Here is a 23,650-nt window from a genome sequence, read left to right as displayed (position 1 = left end):
TCCTATTAATTAAATTCAATTTGTTTGTATAGCATTTTTAACATTGGACATTGTCTCAAAGCAGCTTTACAGAAGTACAGAAATATAGAAAAAAGTTTAAAGTTAAGTTACTATTTATTCCTAACATTTATCCCTAATGAGCAAGCCTGAGGTGACAGTGGCGAGGAAAAACGCCCTAAAATTGAGGAATAAAACCATTATCATTTGGGTGACACTAGATGGTAAATAATGTAAATGTTGATAATGTCTTTTGTCCGATCATGAAAAATTGCGCAACCAACAGTTTTTGAGGAACTATTAGGTCAGTGTAGTTTCTAAGTTCAAGATTCAAGATTCTTTTATTGTCACTATACTGAGTATAGCAAAATTACAGCAGTGCTTGCAGTGGTGCAAACTATACATCCATTTACAAATGAAATAATGAAATAAAAAAAACTGCAGTCAAGTGAAGCAGAATGTAAACAAACTGAGTATATGTGAATGGACACATACTGAGGTATACAGAGAGTGCAAATTAATAAGTTTTGTGAATATAAAAATGCAGCATTCAGCTCCCATATGGTGCTGGGGTTGAAGCTGTTCTTAAATCAAGTCTCAAGTGATGGACCTGAACCATTTGCTAGAGGGCAGCAGTTGAATTACGTGATGTCCAGGGTGACAAGGGACCTTTAGGATGTTTGCTGCCCTTTTGAGGCAGCAGGCGATGATTTTATGTGCTAAGTTGATCACCCTCTGGAGGGCTTTCTCGTCCACCTCTGTGCTGCTGGTGTACCATCTGTAGATGCAGTACATTACTACACTCAGAGATGGAGCAGCGATAGATGGACACTAGCAGCTGCAGGTGTTTATTTTTTAAGGAACCTTAAAAAGTAGAGTCTCTGCTATGCTCTTTTAACTGCTGTTGAGATGTTTGTAGTCCAGGAAATATCCTCAGCAATGTTCATGCCCAGGAATCTGAAGGCTGGAACCCTTTCCACATAGATTCCATTGATGTGCAGTGGTCCTCTATCTCTCTTTTGTACTCAGCTTTCACACTCTTGATGGCTCTTAAGGTTGCTTCTGGCTGTACTGTAGAGGGCTATGTCTTTGGACCTGAAGAATAGTGTTGCAGGCTTTTAAAAGGGTTGGTTAAAGTCTTGGTTGGGGTAAATTCAGATGTGTTTGCCAACAGTGACATTGTCAATCGTTTGAGCCAATAATAATCCATGGAGAGCTCGGTGTCCTCCGGTGATCTCCCCTGGTACGTTGCGTGACTTCAGAAATTTGCTTGTGATAGCTTGGTTACATCAAAAACCTATGTTTAAGATATCTGATAGATTTCAGAATATGGACCTGAAGGTATATAACTATAACCAGTTGGACTGCTTGCTGTGTATTCACTATTATATAATTTTATGCCAATCAGGTTACTGAAATAAATTTTCTGATAAAAACATTTTTGTTTAGCATAGAGAACAGACACAGAATCTATGTTGTGAATCCTGGGTGACGACTCATTGCAGCTAGCAGGTGGTTGCAGTAGATTGCTTGTCTTCTCCCTGGCCCTGGCTCTGAAATATTCTCTGAAATATTTACTGAAATAAATTTTCTGATAAAAACATTTTTGTTTAGCATAGAGAACAGACACAGAATCTATGTTGTGAATCCTGGGTGACGACTCATTGCAGCTAGCAGGTGGTTGCAGTAGCCTGCTTGTCTGCTCCGTGGCCCTGTCAAAGATTAACTAGACCTGTTCTAAGACTGTGCTATGCTGCAAGAAATGAGAGCAGCACTTTCCCAAGTGGGATAGACATCATCCTGGCCAGCCTTGCCCTCAAAAGAGCTCCAGTCCCATTGTGCCGTGGTGATGTAGCTTACAGCAGGTTATGGTTGCTACATCACCACGGCACAATGGGATGGGGCCAGAGCATACTACAGCATCGGACATCGCCTTCAGTAATTTATACACCTCTTCAGTATTACTCTTAGTAACCTCTGACTGACCAAGGCATATATCATTAGCTCCTTCATGGAAAACTACCTTTGAGAATGTAGGGTTTGATTTGCTAGGACCCTAAGATTACCTGCTAAGTCCAGTGCCCTGGCTCCCAGAATACACCTAACCAGGGTCATACAGTCTCCTCTTAAAATGTTAATCAACTTATGGCACCTTTTATTTGAAAGCCACACATTTTTCAAGTGCTCAAACTTATTGGTGTCTAACTATGGAGGTATTACTGAAGCAAAACAACTGAGTAACTATGACAACGGAATTCGTACTTGTAGATCTCTCTCTCTCTCTCTCTCTCTCTCTTTCTCTCTATGATGCACACACAAACACACACACACACACACAAATATAACAACAGTTACAGCTTCCCAAATTCTTTGTTGCAGGTGCACAAATCCTGTTCTAAAAATCACAATTTAAGAAACTCACATAACAAATATCATAGACAAATTTTGTACATCTGCAAATCAGAATGTAATTTCATAGAATAAGAGCTGCACAGGTGAAGAATATTTTCAAAATATCTTTCCTGGATATTTTTCGAGCACAAACAAAAGTCAGTACAGTTGCTTGAATCTGCCACTATGAGTCTCAAATGTTGTTCTACATGCTCTAACTTTTGCACCATATATCTGAATAAAAATTGATTAGTGCACCTGAGTCATGGGGAAGGCACTATTCAGTTGATTTTTCATTTGGCCCTTCATCAGTACTGCTTTGTTTCTTAGGGAATAATAAAAACCCATACAACACCCTCTCTAACTCACAAACCTTTTTGCTTTATTCTCGCCTTTTCCTGTCTCCATCAGATTACACTTTTTTCCTCTCTCAGCCCCCACCCCCACACTCTGGGTGCAACCTCAGTCACAGGAATATTACCCCACATCTTTAACAAATACCAAGTAGCAGGAAAGCATAATCAGGTTATTCCCCCTGTACCTCTTCAACCAACAAAATGGGTGAACCATTTTGATATATTGTGTGGGTCCCCTTCTTCAAACCAAATATGGTTATTCATACTTACTAACCTTGATGTGTGCTGCTACTATGTACCCTGAAGCCATACCCCTGCATAGCATAAAGTCTTGTGCTATCATCAGAAATGTTGTTAAAGTTTGTACCACATTTGGTTTGCCAAAATACACCCAGTTACACCAAGGTTCAAAGTCTATGCTGTTTCAAAAGGTTATGAAGTAACAGACAATTCACCATCAAGTCCCAAGGTGCATTAGAAAGCTTCCATCAGATGTTAAAGATGTTAAAGATGCTCCAGATCTATTGTTTAAATCAGGGAACAAATTGGGATGAAGGGACTCCCTTGCTATTATTTGCTATCCGTGATATAGTGCAAGAGACACTTGGATTCAGCCCAGCTGAATTAGTTTTTTACCACTCTGTTTATGGGCCTTTAAAGGACCACTCTTAACAGACCTGCAGCTAGGAGTGTCCTAAATTATGTTAGTGCCTTTTGTGAGTGCCCACATAAGGTAATGACTTAGCCAAATGCTCTCTGGCTTCCTCACAGTCCCGTATAAAGATATGGTTTGATAAGAAATTAGTGGTGCGTGAATTCCAAACAGATGATGAAGTTTTGGTTGAATTACCATTACCTATACCATAGCTGCTGCTTTTGAAGCAGTCAAAATCTGCTGGTGTACCACATTCTGAATACTGAGTATTCTGCAGAGATGGATGGACTCGACCTAGGCAGTGTTTGTTTTTCCTGTGCTCGTCTACTAATTTCAGAATGGTTGTTAAATATTCAAGCCAAACATGCTTATTTTTCACAGCTGGCCCAAGAGGATGTGACAAGTCTTATTCAAAAATTCTCATCACATTTTTTCTGATATCCCTTCATGTACAGTCCTTAAGCCTGACACTGATGTTGGTGATAATGCACCTGTTCAACAAAATGCTTACAGGATTAATAACACAAAATGTGCCTATGAAAGCGAAAAGAGATTATCTGTGCCTAGCTGTAGTCCCTGGTATTCACCCTGCCTACTAGTTTCTAAGACTGATAAAATCATTTCTGCACAAATGATCAAATGGTTAATGGTTTGCATGGACAGCTCATGACTGAGGGGACTGCTGTGGTTAGAACCACTTGGAGCTGGAACAGCTGTCTGTGGACTGTTGTTGCATTGGTCAGCTTTCTGCTCTGTCTTCATCAGTGAACATTTGAAAGCTTCAGCAGTAAGGAATTAGTTTTGTCAGAATTTGGTTGCACAATTCCATGTGACTATAAACTGTTGTAGAACATACATTTACATTTACATAATTTACTGTCCAGTGTCACCCAATTAAGGATGAGCCTGATTCCCCTCAAGGTTTTTTCCTCATATCATCTCACTGAGTTTTTCCTTGCCACTATTGCCTCAGGCTTGCTTAATCAGGATGAATGTTAGAGATAATAGTAACTAAATTTTAAAATTCTGTAAAGCTGCTTTGAGACAATGTCTATTGTTAAAAGCACTATATAAATAAATTGAATTAAAAGTGAATTAAATTAAAGCAGATTCTTTCCCCCTGCCTAGGATGGAAGATTGTGTTGATTGGATAGGCAGTGCTAAATTCATAACAAAACAGGATCTTCTGAAGGATTATTGGCAGGTTCCACTCATTCCGCATGCATCTGAATTTTCTACCTTAAGTTCACCACTCATTTTGCTTAGCTTTTATCTCCATTGACAAACCAGCGCTTGACCATGCCTCTACATCCACACAAACCTATTTCTCTCAAACCAATCTGGCTGATCTCCACTGACCTCTCTCATAAACAAGGTGTTTCCATCCACAGAACTGACAGTCACTGGGTATTTTTTCTGTACTGGGCTCACATTTTTCTAATGGTTGATGTCAACATTATCTTAAGCTGTTGGCCCATATATGTGTTATTTTTTGCATTGCTCTGTTGCAACATTATTGGAATAGATAATTGCCTGAAAGATATTCACATCCAAGATGATATTAAGTACAACAATATGATTTGTAGTGGGTTATGGCTTTTACAGAGCAGCTCTGAACAAGAAATTTGTAACATAGTATTTGGCATTTTATACACAACTTGGCTAAATAAGAAAGAAAGAAACCACAGCTGGAAAGAGTATTGTGTGTTGCCGACACACAAAGTGACTGATACCTCTTTTAGAACTCTGTTTGTCAAAGCTAGTTAGTAGACTGGAACTTTGGACTTTGGAACTGTTGTATAGAGTGTATGATTAAATAGTAATCATGTGTGTATTGATTTGTTTCTTTTATTACTAATATAACATCTATATATCATTGACTATAATTACTGTTATTTTGTTACTGTTTAAATATTTTTAAACAAAATGTTTTTTTCACTCAGCTAAAATCAACCTACGACACAGGAGACTTTGCCATCCACTATATCCTTTCTGGAGAGGGAGCAGGAGAGATCTTTTACATTGATGAGTTCACTGGTGAAATTCATGTTCATAAGAGCTTGGACAGGGAAAAGAAGGCATTCTATGTGCTCCACGCTGAAGCTATTGACCGTAGAACTGGCCAGCCAGTGGAGCCTGAGTCAGAGTTCATCATCAAAGTCCAGGATGTCAATGACAATGCTCCTCATTTCATAAATGAACCTTACACTTCCAGTATCCCTGAAATGAGTCCAATGGGTAAAGTATAATGTTATTTATTTTTGAAAATTCATTAACCAATTGACCATTTACTGTATATAGATTCTTTCTCAAACTAATTATCAATTTACTAATAAGGAGTATGAAAACTATGAGCAAGTTAGTATCAAATTTTCAAATTCAAATTTTATTTGTTACGTACAAAATCATACACAGTACGACATGTAGTGCTAATGCTTTTTTCGACTGTCCTTGCTCCAAGAGAAAGATAAATAAGATTTAAAGAAAAATAGAAATATAAAAACTAACAAGTAATACAAATATTTAAAAAAAATTAGGATCAAAATATCTTATAATTAGTCTGTGGGCCATAGTACAGAATTATAAGGTACAGAATGCTATTGGAGGCACCGTATGAACCAACAGAGAAAAATGCAATTTTTCCAAACTGGAATTTTAGGAAGCTTTGCATTGCAACTGTGTAAGACAAAAAGCTATATCTTATCCTTATCACATGCATTAAGAACCAAAATAGTGCTTCAACTGCCTTCAGATCTCAGCTCTGAACAATTTTGGTGAGAGCTTATGTTTTGGTGAGATATGCTACCTCTGAATTCATGTAATATGCTTTATTTATACCAGCATATTGTTATCATTAATATTCTTTTTATTGCTTTATAATTCAGTTTCCATTTCAATTTGTCTTCTACCCCCTATTAAAGTTTTTAAGAGGCCTTTTAAATGATTACATCTATGATGATCAAAATAATATTTGTTATTGAGTTCTTATAGTCTGTTTGGTAACTTGAATTTAATACAAACTTAATTATATCTAAAAAACAGATAGACCTCAAAACATTTTAATTGTGTGTAATACTTGTTTATTTGGATTATGTTCATAAAACAAACCTGTACCAAGGCAGTCCATGGATATTAATCTTACAGTTATGTCAGGTATGTCACTAAAAAAAAACCATGACCTGTCATACTCCTCAGCATAATTGCTGAGAGAGTGTATACAATCTCTTTCTCTCATTAGGGACTACAGTGCTTCAAGTGACAGCCATAGATGCAGATGACCCCATGTTTGGGAATAATGCTAAACTCATCTATTCCATTCAGCAAGGAGAGCCCTACTTCTCAGTGGAGCCAAAGACAGGTAGTTACTGCAAAGATAAGGTAACACTTTTTACATAGCGTATACTGTATTTATCCATAATATATTTGTCCAGATTATAATTGTTTAAACTACCTGAATTAAAAGACTGAATTATAAAATTTTACATTTGACTTGAAAGACTTTCTCAACTGATTATCTAATTTCAAGGCACAATAGTGACATCCTGGCCAAACATTGACAGAGAAGCAAGTGAGAAGTACTTTGTTGTAATTCAGGTGAAAGACATGCTTGGAAATACTGGAGGCTACAGTGCTACAACAACAGTGACCATCACCCTAACTGATGTGAATGACAATGGGCCTACCTTTCAACATAGTAAGTAAAAAGCAATACATTATTACCAACTGACAGCTTACTATGATCACAGCTTATAAAACACTGGACATGTACCTGTAACATTGGAGTCAGGATGCACATTTTTTTTATTTGGGTTAGTTAAAGACTGGCACTGGCAAAACACCAGGGCCTAATTATTAGGTAAGATTTTTTAGGTTATTATTATTAATCTAATAATAGCCTGTAGTATGATGTAGCTGCAGGGGCAAGCACAAACATGCGGAACAATGGACTAAGTGAAAACTGTGCGAGTTTATTCACACAAAAGGAAGAGAGAACTATGTAACTAAAAAAACTATGTAACTTAAAAGGACAGATTGTGGAGGAGCAGTGCAGAGGTATAAGAGCAGCACTGGGTGTTTTGTGGCAGTGCAGCCCAAGATGGAACTCAGACCAGAGACGAGGCAGGACCCAAGAGAAACAGCGTTATCAGGCATAGTCAGTGTGAATAGCGTTGTCCTTAAAGGGCACAGGTTTTCTAGAAGGGAAAAGAGCACAGAATAACAATGTTAGTCTGGTTATTAGCCAACAGCATCTCTCAACTCCACCTATATATGTATCACATAACACTGTATATTATCTCTGTTACTGTTGTACATACAATGTACAACGTATATACAGATAGATAAACTAGGGGTTAACAAAATTACAAAATGTACATTATAATTATATTATACAGAGAAAATGTAGCAGAATGTACAGGGTGGAGCAGAACTACAAGGTGGTGAAGTGTTAGTGAGACATGAGTGTCCTAGTGGTGGTAGTGTATTGGTACCAAATTATGGTTGTGGGGATAAAACTGGCCCTGAAACTGCTGGTTCTGGTGCAGATGGTCCTGTATCTCCTCCTGGATGGAAGGAAGTTGAACAGTTTGTGACTAGGGTGGGAGGAGTGCTCTGTGCATCTGCTGTGGTGAAGAGACTCAATAGTAGGTTGTTGGGTGCCAGTGATGCATTGGGCAGTTTTCACAGCTCTTTGCAGAGATTTTCTTTCACATACTATGGAACTGCCATTCCACACTGTGATGGAGCTCTCAATAATGCAGCAGTAAAAATTGGTCAGGATCTTGGGGGATAGGTAAATTTTATTATTCTTTTCAGGAAGTAAAGACGCTGTTGCACCTTCCTAACCAGAGTTCAGCTGTTCTAATGCCAAGACAGATCCTTGGAGATGTGGATGCCCAGAATTTTAAGCTGGAGACACACTCTACTTCAGACCAGTTGATGTAGAGCTCTTTGGTCTTTGTGGCACTGAGGGTGAGGTTGTTCATGGAACACCCTGCTGACAGGCTTTGGATCTCCTCCCTCATCGTTGTTGCTGATCCAACCAACCACTGTGGTATCATCTACATACTTGATGAAGATGTTGGAGTTATGCCACAGAACACAGTCAAGGGTGAAAAGGGAGTAGAGCAGTGGGCTCAGCCGGTGTTTAGGATGAGGGTAGAGGATATGGATACCCAATGGTCCGGATGCCTTAGGGAAGTGTTTCACATGTTTGACAGTGGTGACATTGTCAATACACATGTTGATATGGTCCAATACAGATATAAATGTTGATGTCTGTCTGTGCACCTGAGGTGGCATGTGAGGTAAACATGCTCCAGTCAGTGTCTTCTAGCTGTTGCTGTAGTGAGGAAATGCCCCTCTCTGGCCATACCTTCACTATCTTCAATGATGGTTTCACATGTTTGATGAGTGGTGTGTATTTGGGTAGCATGAACAAAGAGAGGTGATCAGACTGACCCCAAGTCTGGGTGGGGAATGTCCCTGTACACCTCAGCAATGTTACAGGTTCAACAATGTATCTCAGCAAACATGGTTCAGTGTGTGGTCCCCTCTAGTACCACAGGAAACATGCTGATAAAAATTGGGAAGTACAGATAAGTTAGAGTGGTTGTGGTCCCCAGCAACAATAAATGCTCCACTGGGGTGTGCAGCCTGTTGTTTGCTGATAGCTGCATGCAGTTTTTCCATAGCAGCCTTAGCATTAGTATCCGGAGGGAAATTATCATCTGCTTGTCGGCTGTATGAGATATACACTATATTGCAAAAAGTTTTAGGACACCCCTCAAAATCACTGAATTCAGGTGTTATTTTTCAGGGGTTGGGCTTGGCCTCTTAGTTCCAGTGAAAGTAACTCTTAATGCTTCAGCGTACCAAGTAATTTTGGACAATTTCATGCTCCCAACTTTGTGGGAACAGTTTGGGGATGGCCCCTTCCTGTTCCAACATGACTGCGCACCAGTGCACAAAGCAAGGTCCATAAAGTCATGGATGAGCGAGTTAGGTGTGGAGGAACTTCAGAGAGTCCTGACCTCAACCCGATAGAACACCTTTGGGATTAGTTAGAGTGTAGATTATGAGCCAGGCCTTCTCATCCAACATCAGTGCCTGACTTTACAAATACACTTCTAGAGGAATTGTCAAAAATTCCCATAAACACACTTCTAAACCTTGTGGAAAGCCTTCCAACAAGAGTTGAAGCTGTTATAGCTGCAAAGGGCTCCACTCTAATTCATCCCAAAGGTGTTCTATCGGGTTGAAATCAGGACTTTGTGCAGACCAGTCAAGTTCCTAATGGGTCAAGCCCAACCCCTGAAAAACAACACCTGAATTCAATGATTTGGAGGGATGTCCCAAAACTTTGGGCAATATAGTGTATATACTTGCAACTAGTAGAGAAATAACTACTAAATCACGAAATCTGGGGAGACGCTGAGCCTTGCGTTGTGCATGCACCACCAAATCATGTGGCCTATATTCAAAACTTAAAGCTAAAGTTAAAGCTAATCAACCCTCCAATGTGTCTGGATTCTGCAAAGTGTGCAAAAATTCACACACACCAAAATGAAAGACAGATATCCAATTATCAGAAGCATTTGGTAGCTGTTGGTGCAATTAATAGTACCATAATTATACTGGCACACAGTATATTTGGGAGGTGAGAGGAAACCAAAGAAATTGGAGAAAACCCATGTGGATATGAAGAGAACATGCAAACTTGGTACAGACAGTATATATGAGTTGATTTCTGAACTGAGGACCCTTGAAATAAGCTGGGCCACCCTGCTGTTAATACGTTTAAGATTGATTATATTTGACAGCATGCAGTTTAAAAATAATAAATAACTGGCCCAAGGGCAGCCTTGTGGAACATGAAACTTTAATTTTATATGCAGAGATAAATGACTGTTAACATTTCTTCATATGTGGCTTAACAACATTTTTATGAAGTCAAACAAAACTGTTATTCTCTACAATTCTTGGTTGGCGATTGGTTTTACTTGTAGAGATGTTTTTGCAATCAATCACCACATATTCTCCTCTTAATCTGGCAGACCTGTACACATTTGCCATTCTGGAATCAGCACCTGTTGGCACAACAGTTGGTAGGGTCATGGCAGAGGATGCTGATTTTGGCATAAATGCCAGGATGAACTACACTCTAGATGACCTGGAGGAAAGCGCCACTTTCAGGATCCAGACAGACCCTACCACAGAGGAGGGTATAGTGATACTGGCCAGAGTAAGTACGATTTACCTTATCATTTTTTAAAAAAATTTTTATTTTTCTTAATAACTATTAGGCGGTTCACATTAACTAACCTCAGGTGAAAAAATCAACAAAAACACTACATATTTTAATAATAATATAATATTTTAGTAAGCCAATATTAAGAATCCATATACTGAGTTTAGAAACACACCTGATTATTGAGTTTAGGAACACACCTGATCATGGCGTGCAGCAAACTGTGGAATATTTTATATATTTTATATTACATAGTTTGCTGCATGCCATCATGCATCATCCTAATCTAAACAACAAGAGAGTAACATGTGTCAGTTAATACTGCCAACATAACTGCTTACTAAGAGTGTATGCTACACCCTATAATACTCTCTCTACTTCTCACTGTTGGTGAGGAGTCTCTGCCACTGCTCTGTCATGCAGGCTGCAGTGTGGGCTCATCTGTCACAGTACCAGCCCAGCAACCCACCATACACCCCCCTCTGCATTGCTGTTGGGGCCCTGCTCTGTGCTCCACCTGAAATGAGCAGTCCTTCAAAAAAATATGGGGAGTTACCTGTTGGTGTCCTTTGCCTTGGCTATCCACTGCAAAAAGGCATGTCAGTCACTAGGATAAAGTTGATGATGAAGGGGAGGCTCAGGTTGGGGTTCTGAAGAACAGGGAAACTGATGAATGCCTTCTTGAGACCTTGGAATGACTGCTCAAATGCACTCAGACCAGCTGGCCCTTCTTGGTGGGGTCTTAAGAAGTTAGGGAGAAAGAGCCTGGCTGTGAAGCAGGTAGGGCCACTTGCCAATATCTATAGTCACATAGAGAGTCGACATGATCTCAGCTCTTCATGACTGCTTCACCAGGGAAGGGAGTAGCTATCGAATTCTGATACTTGGTTGAGCTTCCCAAAGTTGTTGCAAAGTCGTAAACTTACATCGGACTATGGCACCATGACAGTGGTGGACCAGGGGTTGGTAGACTCCTCAGTTATCCCATCTTTGAGCATCCATTGCTTTCCACCTCAGTAGCCTGATGACAATTATTTTTGCCAAACAAAATGCCATGAATATGATTTGTTGAATAATACCACTAATAAAATTTTAAGTTGAAGTAGTTGAAAACAACTTCAGTGCTTTTTAGCTTTTACAAACTTAACTTTGCCATTTGGAAAAATGTTTTCCTCTAAAAGTGAAACAGCAGAAGTCACTTAACACTACTGAGAAAAGAAAAATGTGTTGCCAATTGTAGACTAATAGTTGTATGGTAATTTATTGAGATTAACTTAGGCTTCTAATTTTGTATTACAAGGTCTTAACAAAGTATGTATTTAACCATAGGTTCTTGCATTAGGTATTTTGTCTTACAGTTAAACACTATAATTTTTCATCAGCCTTTAGATTATGAGAGCAAGAGGCGCTTTGTGATTGCCATAGAGGCCATAAATTCTTTTGTGGACACACGATTCCTAAGCATCAATGAATTTCGGGACAGGACAATGCTCAAAATCTTGGTGATGGATGTTGATGAACCACCTGTCTTTTCTGCACCATTCTATGAGTGGAAAATTCTAGAGAATGCACCTGTTGGTACATTAGTTGGCACAGTATGTGCCAGAGATGCAGATGCTGCAAATAACCCTATCAGGTAAACCAACCATTATTTATTTTTGATTTTTCACATGATTGGGGTCTTTGTTTTAGATATATTAGATTATTATTTAGATATATAGATTATTTAGATATATTAATTTATTGCATTATTAATTAACTTCAGTTGCTGAGATAATGAAAGTTAAATTTATTGATTATAATGCCCCCTTCAGGTGATATAAGTGCTATTTTATTTGGGGGTGGGATGTGGGACCTAACCTAAGTTATACCAAGTTATAGCTAGTTATACCGAGTTATAAGACCACTCTGTTATTCTTGAGTACAATAAGCTCCGCCATCATCATTTGGCATCTACAGTATATTGTTCATAAATCTCTCCATACTTTTGATAAATATTGAATATCAGACACTACAGTTGTGATGATATGACAGAAATCCTAAGACAAATTCTCACAAGTAGTTTTTGAATATTCTGCAAATTAATATAAATTGGAATTGGCTGTGTTAAATGATTTAAATAAATTTTTATTGGTTGGGCCAGGGAAGTTGCACTAACAGGATATTTTACTGTGCCCCTTATTTTCCAAATTATATAATAGTTTTTAATTATATATTTTTTAAGGACTGCCTAAGAGACAGTCATTAGAACCTAATCCTATTTCTTTAAGAAACTTTTCTTTACATCATGACTCAAACACTTTGTACTTTGTATGTACACTATGTTGCCAAAAGTATTCGCTCACCTGCCTTGACTCGCATATGAACTTAAGTGACATCCCATTCCTAATCCATAGGGTTCAATATGACGTCGGTCCACCCTTTGCAGCTATAACAGCTTCAACTCTTCTGGGAAGGCTGTCCACAAGGTTTAGGAGTGTGTTTATGGGAATTTTTGACCATTCTTCCAGAAGCGCATTTGTGAGGTTACACACTGATGTTGGACAAGAAGGCCTGGCTCTCAGTCTCCGCTCTAATTCATCCCAAAGGTGTTCTATCGGGTTGAGGTCAGGACTCTGTGCAGGCCAGTCAAGTTCATCCACACCAGACTCTGTCATCCATGTCTTTATGGACCTTGCTTTGTGTACTGGTGCACAGTCATGTTGGAAGAGGAAGGGGCCAGCTCCAAACTGTTCCCACAAAGTTGGGAGCATGGAATTGTCCAAAATGTCTTGGTATGCTGAAGCATTCAGAGTTCCTTTCACTGGAACTAAGGGGCCAAGCCCAGCTCCTGAAAAACAACCCCACACCATAATCCCCCCTCCACCAAACTTTACACTTGGCACAATGCAGTCAGACAAGTACCGTTCTCCTGGCAACCGCCAAACCCAGACTCGTCCATCAGATTGCCAGATGGAGAAGCGCGATTCGTCACTCCAGAGAACGCGTCTCCACTGCTCTAGAGTCCAGTGGCGGCGTGCTTTACACCACTGCATCCGACGCTTTGCATTGCACTTGGTGATGTATGGCTTGGATGCAGCTGCTCGGCCATGGAAACCCATTCCATGAAGCTCTCTGCGCACTGTTCTTGAGCTAATCTGAAGGCCACATGAAGTTTGGAGGTCTGTAGCGATTGACTCTGCAGAAAGTTGGCGACCTCTTCGCACTATGCGCCTCAGCATCCGCTGACCCCGCTCCGTCAGTTTACGTGGCCTACCACTTCGTGGCTGAGTTGCTGTCATTCCCAAACACTTCCACGTTCTTATAATACAGCTGACAGTTGACTGTGGAATATTTAGGAGCGAGGAAATTTCACGACTGGATTTGTTGCACAGGTGGCATCCTATCACAGTTCCACGCTGGAATTCACTGAGCTCCTGAGAGCGACCCATTCTTTCACAAATGTTTGTAAAAACAGTCTGCATGCCTAGATGCTTGATTTTATACACCTGTGGCCATGGAAGTGATTGGAACACCTGATTCTGATTATTTGGATGGGTGAGCGAATACTTTTGGCAATATAGTGTATTTATATCTGTTTTCTGTACAGGAATGTTTAGGTCATGATGCACAATATCTAAAAAAGATCTTATAGGGATTCACAGATTATGCCAAGTTCTTTAACACTTGTATCAGGACACAAAATCTATAATTTTGCACCATGATTTCATTTTACTATTATGATCTCATAATAGTATTGGGGGGGGGGGGGTTGGGTATAGATCCTTTCTCTGAAAAACACTGTTATTTTTCCTGTCAGGTTTTCCATATCCAATAACATTAAGCTGAAGAATGTCTTTAGGATTGATAACAATAATGGAACAGTGTTTCTGGTCAAACCTCTGGACAGAGAGACTGCAGCATGGCAAAATCTTACTATTATTGCTAAAGAAACAAGTGAGTGTGTGATATATGTTGCTATATGTTCTTTTCTTCTGATCATTTGCTGTGTACTTGTTGTTTGGTTCTCCTTAATTTGGGGTGAGTCACCACATTTTACAATAAGCTATAAATATATTACACAAATTTAAATTTTCTTTCTTTCTTTCTTTCTTTCTTTCTTTCTTTCTTTCTTTCTTTCTTTCTTTCTTTCTTTCTTTCTATTCAGATAAAAATCAACTCTCCTCAGTTTCTGTGGTCATTCAAGTCCTAGATGTCAATGACAACATACCCACTCTGTCTAGGGACTACCAGCCTTATGTGTGTGAGGGCACACAGGCAGGGGAAGTATGCTTAGCATACACACTGCACATATACACAAATAAACTAATTTTTTCGAAATTCCAAACTCCCTATGTCAGCATTTTTATAATGCTTTGACTATGATTTTAGACTTTTATTGTTGCCTTTTTAGAACCACCTTTGTTCTTTTTGTTTCACCACTGATGTCCAACTTGTAACTTGTCCCTCCTACCTATGTGTTATGTCAGCTGAATATAATAAGCAGTTCCCAATTTACTGTTACCATCCTCCAGCATTCCACAAATCTACTTTTATATGCAAGAATACATAACAGCAAGTCCAATATGGCACATACAGTATACACCAGCACAGAACTTCTGAAGTACTGTTTCAGAATAACATTGGATTAATGTTTATCAGCAAAAAGAAGTGCCCAGTAGCAGACAGGGGAAGTGTTCATCTATTCAGCTTCAGGCCATGTGAAAAATTGTTGAAAATTCTTTAAATAAGTTATGTTTGTTTCGTTTTTTTAATTAAGGTCATCCAGGTTATAAGTGCTATGGATGCAGATGATCCAGCAGAAGGTCATCATTTTTATTTTTCCATGATGCCAGATAAAATCCTTAACCCCAACTTCACCATCAGGGACAACCAAGGTGCAGTACACCATACAGTAACAAAATACAGCTCATGCTTTTTGTAAAGTAATGTCTAATGTGAATATTGTTTTATTTTGAATTGTATTTCTTGTAAATAAAATAAATTAAGGCTTATTAGTGAGATGTCTGATGTTCTTTATAAATGAATCTCCCTTTTTTTTATAGACAACACAGCAGGCATTTTGACCCGTCGTAGCACATTTACACGTCATGATCGTATACTTTATCAACTTCCTGTGGTCATAACAGACAGTGGCTCTCCTCCTCTATCCAGCACGGCCACTTTCACCATCAGTGTGTGTGTATGCCAGTCTAGAGGGCACTGCGAATCTAGTGGAATGGAAGCACTGGCCCTATCTATGCAGGCCCTTCTAGGCCTCTCGATTTGCTTCATCACAGTAATAGGTAAGATATATTATTTTCAATGTGAATTAGATATGACTAAAAACAAAATTTATGTGTAACTTTATTTCCCTATAGAATAAAAGAACAGAATTAGACACAAAAAAATAAATAAATAAATCACAGAACCCTTTTTTGACAGAGAGCCTGTTACCATAAGATATAACTCAGCTCTGCTTTACATCAAGCAGGTATGTACACAGTATTATCTGTGTCTGACAAGCTAATCCATTCCCTTGTCCTGGATTACTAGTGTGGATTTAACACAGATAATATGAAGAATAAGAAGAGGAATAATAATAATAATAATAATAATAATTATTATTATTATTATTATTATTATTATTATTATTATTATTATTATTATTATTATTATTATTATTATTATAAGTAGTAGTAGTAGTAGTATTGGTATGTGTATGGTGCTGGTGACCTTATTCACCCTTTAAAATTATTTAATTTTACATAAACACAATAATAACACAATAATTTTCTTATATAGTTTCAAATCTCTGCAGGTCAGATAGTTAAAAACCCCTTCTTAAAATAAGAACTAAATGTTTTGGACAGTAATACTCAACTAATTAAACATGCACATTTCCTCTGTTAATCTATGAGACTATCTGTGAGACATGTGTTTTCCTCATGATCCCTAGTTTGGACAACAGTAACCTACAAAACTGCAAGGTTACAATGTAGCAATTGAGTAATAAATATTCTTTATTAACTAAGTATCAGAAGTGTTGTAAATTGTTTATAAGCAACTAAGCAATTAAGTAATTACTAAGTTTCCATTTGTTTTGCTTTATAATACTATTCCTGATTATCATTAAAATAATTTTTAATGCTTAAAAACATCACCGCATCAAATAGTCATTCAGTAATAAATTTCCATGTATATCTCTATATCCAGGCCTTAAATATAGTCAATGCTGCTAGAATGTGTACATTTGTAAGGCTAAGACATATGTTGCATTTTACTATGCAAAATCTAATTTATAATATACAAATAAATGGCATTAGCATTTACAGAACATCAACATTGTAGACATAATGTCTCTTTCTCTTACTTGCAGTGCTTGCATTACTAATGGTAGCTGTGTGGAAACACAAGATAGTACAACAGCAGAAACCTGTCATGGAGGAGCTTGACACAGAGGAGTACTCAAAGAAAATCATACATTTTGATGAGAGTGAAGGTATTCCGGATGCACCCAACCAGATAGTGCCACTAAGGCCACACCCACACTGCCGCAAGAGCACATTTTGTAGAGAGGAAATGGCAGCAAGTGTACGTCTATCTCTATGTCACTCTCACCTTATTGGTCCGGAGGATGAAGTCTTCCACCAATTTATGATAGATCGGCTGGCTGAGGCTGACCAGGACCCCTGTGTCCCTCCCTATGACTGCTTGCACTATTATGTTTTTGAGGGTACTGGATCACTCGCAGGCTCCCTTAGTTCATTGGAGTCCTCAAACTTTGACCCTTATTTAAATCGGCCATATGACCCTGGCCCAGGGTTTTTAAGACTGTCTCGCTGGCAAGGTGCTAATGATTATGATACATCATTCTGAACTGAAGAAAAATAAAGGTATAACAGTAAAAATTATGTGTTGGATTTACTTAAAAATATACATGCACTATTTTTTGCATCACACTTTTTAGGTAAATTCAACTTAAAGCAATTTAATGTAAAATTGAGAAGAAAAGGTTTGTTAAGGTACATAAATATTTGAGTTAAGTGTACATAAATGTACAAACATCCTTTAATCAAAAAAATGGATTTACCAGTAAAATTCAAGTTGTGTAAATTAAATAATTAAGCTTTTATACATTTAGATCTAGAGCTATTGAATAAATATATAGGCAAACTGGTCTGCATTACATCAAAACATTCAGTGTCTTAAACAAACTATACAATTAGTATATTAATTAGTAAATAAACATTTTATTTTTGAATGAAGCTTGCAATACTATGGTATACAAATAAACTGAGTACAGCTTAATAAGAAAATTGTGTTTTGTTTTGTTTGGTTTGGTTTTGATTACAATACTTCTCCACAAAGTAAAATAGACCGAAAACCAAAAATCATATCAAATTATATAAAATAATACGTCTGAAAAGTATGTGGCAAAGTTGATAAAAGGAAGTGCACAACAAGTCCATTTCTTTATTTTTAACCTTTGCAATCCTTCATCAAAGACTAACATTTCTCCAACATTTACTTCTGGAACATGGAACAAATTTCACAATTTTCACAAAAGAGAGTGCAGGCTAACAATGAAGAACCTGTGAACCAATGAAGTTGTTGGAAAGTAATAGTCAGTACAATAACAATGAAATCTTTTATTTCAATAAAGAATCCTGTTCTTCAGAGAATTAATCTTTAGAGAAAGTTTGCCATTGCACTGCTCAAAAAAAAAAACTTAAAAAAATAAGGAAAAAAAAAAGAAAAAATTCAAATGTATATCTGAGTTCTTTAAGGAAACTCAAATTATTTATGTATAATAGGCCATATAGCAAAGCACAAGCCTTTAGGCAAACCTCTATGCCTTCCAGCATTGTCCCAGTCTCTGATCTGAAGGTTCATCCATGAAACCACCTTTCATGAGAATCCTCAGTGTGTGCTGTACCAGTTCATCCAGGTCCACATAAGTGTCCTTACAAAATTACTTTACAAATATTATTTGGCATGTTTCCAATCGGTTTATAGTGGGGAAAAATATAGTGCATTTAAATAACAGAAAATGAGATATTTAATAAATAAAATAAATGTTACATTCTGTTGTGTCATTTCAATCTAATTGGGTAACATTGATTGCAATTGTCCAAGATGTATATGATTTACTATCTTCAGATGAACAAAAATCCAAAAAAGCTATTGCTTTAAAAATCCTTCAAAGTGAAGAGTAACTAATCCATACAACCCCAGTTGATGATCAAATGTCTTCTGAAGCAAAAGTTCGGCATATGTCATAAAATTACTAATGCTCTATAGGCATGAACAGAAATCCAGTAAGCCCCCTCAGTTTAGTGAAATCAGGAATATGGAAAGATGTTGAACATGTTTATTGAGATTGTGATTGTATCAAGCTAAAGATTTATATATATATATATATATATATATATATATATATATATATATATATATATATACACTATATTGCCAAAAGTATTCGCTCACCTGCCTTGACTCGCATATGAAATTAAGTGACATCCCATTCCTAATCAATAGGGTTCAGTATGACGTCGGTCCACCCTTTGCAGCTATAACAGCTTCAACTCTTCTGGGAAGGCTGTCCACAAGGTTTAGGAGTGTGTTTATGGGAATTTTTGACCATTCTTCCAGAAGCACATTTGTGAGATCACACACTGATGTTGGACGAGAAGGCCTGGCTCTCAGTCTCCGCTCTAATTCATCCCAAAGGTGTTCTATCGGGTTGAGGTCAGGACTCTGTGCAGGCCAGTCAAGTTCCTCCACACCAGACTCTGTCATCCATGTCTTTATGGACCTTGCTTTGTGCACTGGTGCACAGTCATGTTGGAAGAGGAAGGGGCCAGCTCCAAACTGTTCCCACAAAGTTGGGAGCATGGAATTGTCCAAAATGTCTTGGTATGCTGAAGCATTCAGAGTTCCTTTCACTGGAACTAAGGGGCCAAGCCCAGCTCCTGAAAAACAACCCCACACCATAATCCCCCCTCCACCAAACTTTACACTTGGCACAATGCAGTCAGACAAGTACCGTTCTCCTGGCAACCGCCAAACCCAGACTCGTCCATCAGATTGCCAGATGGAGAAGCGCGATTCGTCACTCCAGAGAACGCGTCTCCACTGCTCTAGAGTCCAGTGGCGGCGTGCTTTACACCACTGCATCCGACGCTTTGCATTGCACTTGGTGATGTATGGCTTGGATGCAGCTGCTCGGCCATGGAAACCCATTCCATGAAGCTCTCTGTGCACTGTTCTTGAGCTAATCTGAAGGCCACATGAAGTTTGGAGGTCTGTAGCGATTGACTCTGCAGAAAGTTGGCGACCTCTTCGCACTATGCGCCTCAGCATCCGCTGACCCCGCTCCGTCAGTTTACGTGGCCTACCACTTCGTGGCTGAGTTGCTGTCATTCCCAAACACTTCCACGTTCTTATAATACAGCTGACAGTTGACTGTGGAATATTTAGGAGCGAGGAAATTTCACGACTGGATTTGTTGCACAGGTGGCATCCTATCACAGTTCCACGCTGGAATTCACTGAGCTCCTGAGAGCGACCCATTCTTTCACAAATGTTTGTAAAAACAGTCTGCATGCCTAGGTGCTTGATTTTATACACCTGTGGCCATGGAAGTGATTGGAACACCTGATTCTGATTATTTGAATGGGTGAGCGAATACTTTTGGCAATATAGTGTATGTATATATATATATATATATATATATATATATATATATATATATACAATTATTATTTATTCATTTTAAAATCTAAGATTGTTCAAATTAAAATGTAACATTTCAAAACCAATCAGGAAGACATGAAATTCGATCGAAAAATATTTTATAATTTTTCATTGAAGAGGTTTGTTTCCTATGAGAGTGTAATGCTGTTCAGGTGCTGAAAATGCGATTCCGCAGGTTTCATGGTGTAGCAATTGAGAAAAACGCATATGCATTTTTCTCAATTGCTACACCATGAAAAAAGAGAAAAACGCATATGTGCATCTGAAAGGGATTGTTTTCATTTACTATACTTTTTTCACGTTTGATGTCAACTATGATACTTAACATGTTTGTTTATCTTATAATGCAAAATTTCAAAGCATACACAGAAAAGCCTTATGTGAAGCTGAAGGAGATTTTCATTGACTTTTTCACCTTTTGGGGTGAATGATAGAAAATGTGATTGTTTACATTAAAATGCAAAAACCTGTCATTCCATCAAAATTCACTTAACAAAGTCAGTTTTCAACATTTTTAATCGAACAGGCTTGTTTCCTGCCACAGCAGTGTGCTCTTTGCATTGTGCTTCTCTGGCTCTGAAAATGCGATTCCGCAAGTCTCAGGGCTCTACGTTTGTTTATCTGACAAACGCATGTGTGCAGCTGAATGGGGCAGATTTCTTTGACATTTTTCACATATTTGAGGTGGAGTAGGATATGAGAAATGATTATTTACATTAAAATGCAAACAATCATGACAAACATGGAAACAGTGATAATAAATATGAACTTTGATATGAAATATGATTTTTTACAATAAAGTGCAAAAATTCATAAAAAAAAAAACATGGGAACAGTAATGAAAAATATGATTTTTGATAAATATGATTTTTTTACATTAAAGTGCAAAAATTCATAAGGAACATGGAAACAGTGATATTCCATCAAAATTCAGTTAACAAAGTCAACTTTCATCATTTTTCATCGAACTGGCTCGTTTCCTGCCACAGCACTGTGTGCTCTCTGCATTGTGCTTCTCTGGTGCTGAAAATGAGATTCCGCAAGTCTCAGTGCTCTATGAGCAAGGGAAAGCGGTTTTTCAGACAAACGCATGTGTGCAGCTGAAAAGGGGCAGTTTTCTTTGACTTTTTTCACATGTTTGGGGTCAACTATGATATGAAATGTGATTGTTTACTGTAGTGGAATTTTTATCAAGTAACATAGATGAACAAGTAACCCTCTAGGAACTCTGCATATAGCACAGCACTAAATTGGCTGGCTAGAGCTGAGAGAGGCGTGGTGATACTTCCTGATGACGGGATAGATCCCAACCCATGGTACAAAACCAACTTGGCCCTACCTAAATTGGAACTTTCAGATGTACAACTACGAAAAGTCCCCGAGGAATTGTAGGCGAGTGGAAAATACGATGTAGGTCTGATTAAAAATTGCCCTCCAGTGATCATTACACCAAAATCAGATTCTAGGCCTAAGAGGGCTCAATATCCCCTAAAACCAGAAGCTATAGCAGGAATAACACTGGTGTTTAATTCTCCATTAAAATCTGGAGTTATAGTGCCATGTGAGACGTCTCCTGTGCAAACACCACTCTTCCCAGAAAGGAAAATAAGAGCTCTAGGGGAGCCGGAGGAGTGGAGATTTGTACAAGATCTGAAAGTGGTTAATGATGCTGTGATCCAACAAGCACCTAATGTTCCCATCCCATAAATTATCTTGTCCCAAATTCCAGTTGACAGTGCATGGTTCTCTGTTATCGATATAGCTAACGCATTCTTTAGCTACCTGTAGATCCAGATTGTCAATTTTGGTTTGAATTTTCCTTTAATGGAAAAGCCTAAACTTTCACACGCTTATGTCAGTGCTATTGTGAGTCACCTACAATCTATAATGAAGCATTAAAGAACAGTTTAGATACACTGCAGCTAACTGAGAAATCTGTGTTGCTTCAGTATGTAGATGACATCCTTTTGGCCGCACCGACTAAAGAGTAGTGTGACACCATTAAATTGCTCTGTCACCTCGCTAAAGAAAGACATAAAGCAAGCCTTTCAAAACAGCAATTTGTACAACAAGAAGTGAAGTTCCAAGGACATTAAATTTCTGCAAAAGGTAAAAGACTCCAGTCGAGTAGAGTGGAAGCTATACGGAAAATTCCCAAACCAGTTACTAAAAAACAGTTAATGTCATACTTGGGTATGTGTTCATACTGTAGAATGTTCATACTTGATTATACTGCATTAGAGGCACCGCTGAGCGCTATTGCTCACTGACAAGGCCTGCAAGCACACAGCAAAGTGACATGGACTGAGACTGCAAACGCTGCATTTGAACGACTGAAAGAGACATTACAGACGACACCCACAAAGGGCATTCCTGACCCAATGGGACCATTTACACAGACTGTGGATGAAAAGGGGGGGTGCATGACATCTGCTTTACTTCAAGAGCATGGGGGTATAGCTGCAACCAGTGGCTTACTTCTCAGCAAAGCTAGATCCGGTAGCAGCAGGACTACTTCCTATGTGGCTTAGAGTAGTGGCTGCAGCAGAGAAAGCTGTCAATGCCTCACGAGATATCGTGAGTTAACTTTGTTGGTACCACATGCAGTGTCGAAACTGCACACATGATGGCCGCTCGATGCTTGAGGTATAACACTGTATTCTTAGAAATGCCAAATGTCACAGTTAAACGGTGCACAACTCTTAACCCTGCCACTCTTCTTCCCACAGAGCAGGATGGAGAGCCTCATGATTGTGTGAGTGTGATTAATGAAGTTTGTAGTCCAAGACTTGATTTACAGGAGATTCCACTAAGAAACCCTGATCTGGAACTATTTGTGGATGGATCAGCATCCAGGGGCTCAGAAACAGGTCAAAAATGCGTAGGGTTAGCAGTAGTGACTCAGAATGAAATACTACTTTCAGGAAAACTTCCATCTCATTACTGATAGCTGATAGCTCACCTCCTGGACGCAATCCTACTTCCAAAAGCTATTGCAGTATGTACACTACCAGTCAAAAGTTTAGACACACCTTTTAATTCAATGTTTTTTTGTTTAGGGGTTTATTTTCTACATTCTAGAACAATACTGGAGATTTAAAAAATATGAAATAACACACATGGATTTATGTAATCCATATGTAATGACAACAAAAAACAGTCAGTTGTTATTTTAAGACACGAAGGTCAGGTGTTCTGGAATAGTTCTTGCAAGAACAGTATTGTCAAGTGCATTTGCAAAACCCATCAAGCACCATGATGAAA

General features: G+C 38.4%; 1 protein-coding gene across 4 annotated transcripts in view; it reads left to right on the top strand.

Moving 5' to 3' along the window:
* cdh19 (cadherin 19, type 2) overlaps positions 1-19,005 on the top strand; it is a 45,041-nt gene extending 26,036 nt beyond the window's left edge. For 2 of the 4 annotated variants that reach the window (XM_058376821.1, XM_058376822.1), the window contains 10 exons: positions 5,343-5,637; positions 6,638-6,757; positions 6,926-7,093; positions 10,455-10,642; positions 12,031-12,284; positions 14,448-14,584; positions 14,796-14,914; positions 15,408-15,525; positions 15,694-15,933; positions 17,007-19,003. In XM_058376821.1, coding sequence (XP_058232804.1) covers positions 5,343-5,637; positions 6,638-6,757; positions 6,926-7,093; positions 10,455-10,642; positions 12,031-12,284; positions 14,448-14,584; positions 14,796-14,914; positions 15,408-15,525; positions 15,694-15,933; positions 17,007-17,506 — 2,139 coding nt within the window. In that variant the 3' untranslated portion in view covers positions 17,507-19,003. Of the gene's footprint in view, positions 1-5,342; positions 5,638-6,637; positions 6,778-6,925; positions 7,094-10,454; positions 10,643-12,030; positions 12,285-14,447; positions 14,585-14,795; positions 14,915-15,407; positions 15,526-15,693; positions 15,934-17,006 lie in introns of all 4 variants that reach the window. The other 2 variants (XM_058376823.1, XM_058376824.1) reach the window with 2 other exon arrangements.
* The last annotated feature ends 4,645 nt before the right edge of the window (positions 19,006-23,650 follow it).

This window comes from Hemibagrus wyckioides, linkage group LG23, assembly GCF_019097595.1.
Source record: "Hemibagrus wyckioides isolate EC202008001 linkage group LG23, SWU_Hwy_1.0, whole genome shotgun sequence".
In the NCBI taxonomy this organism is placed as follows: Eukaryota; Metazoa; Chordata; class Actinopteri; order Siluriformes; family Bagridae; genus Hemibagrus; species Hemibagrus wyckioides.
Note: the sequence above shows the minus strand (reverse complement) of the source record. Positions and strands in the feature narration are given on the sequence as shown.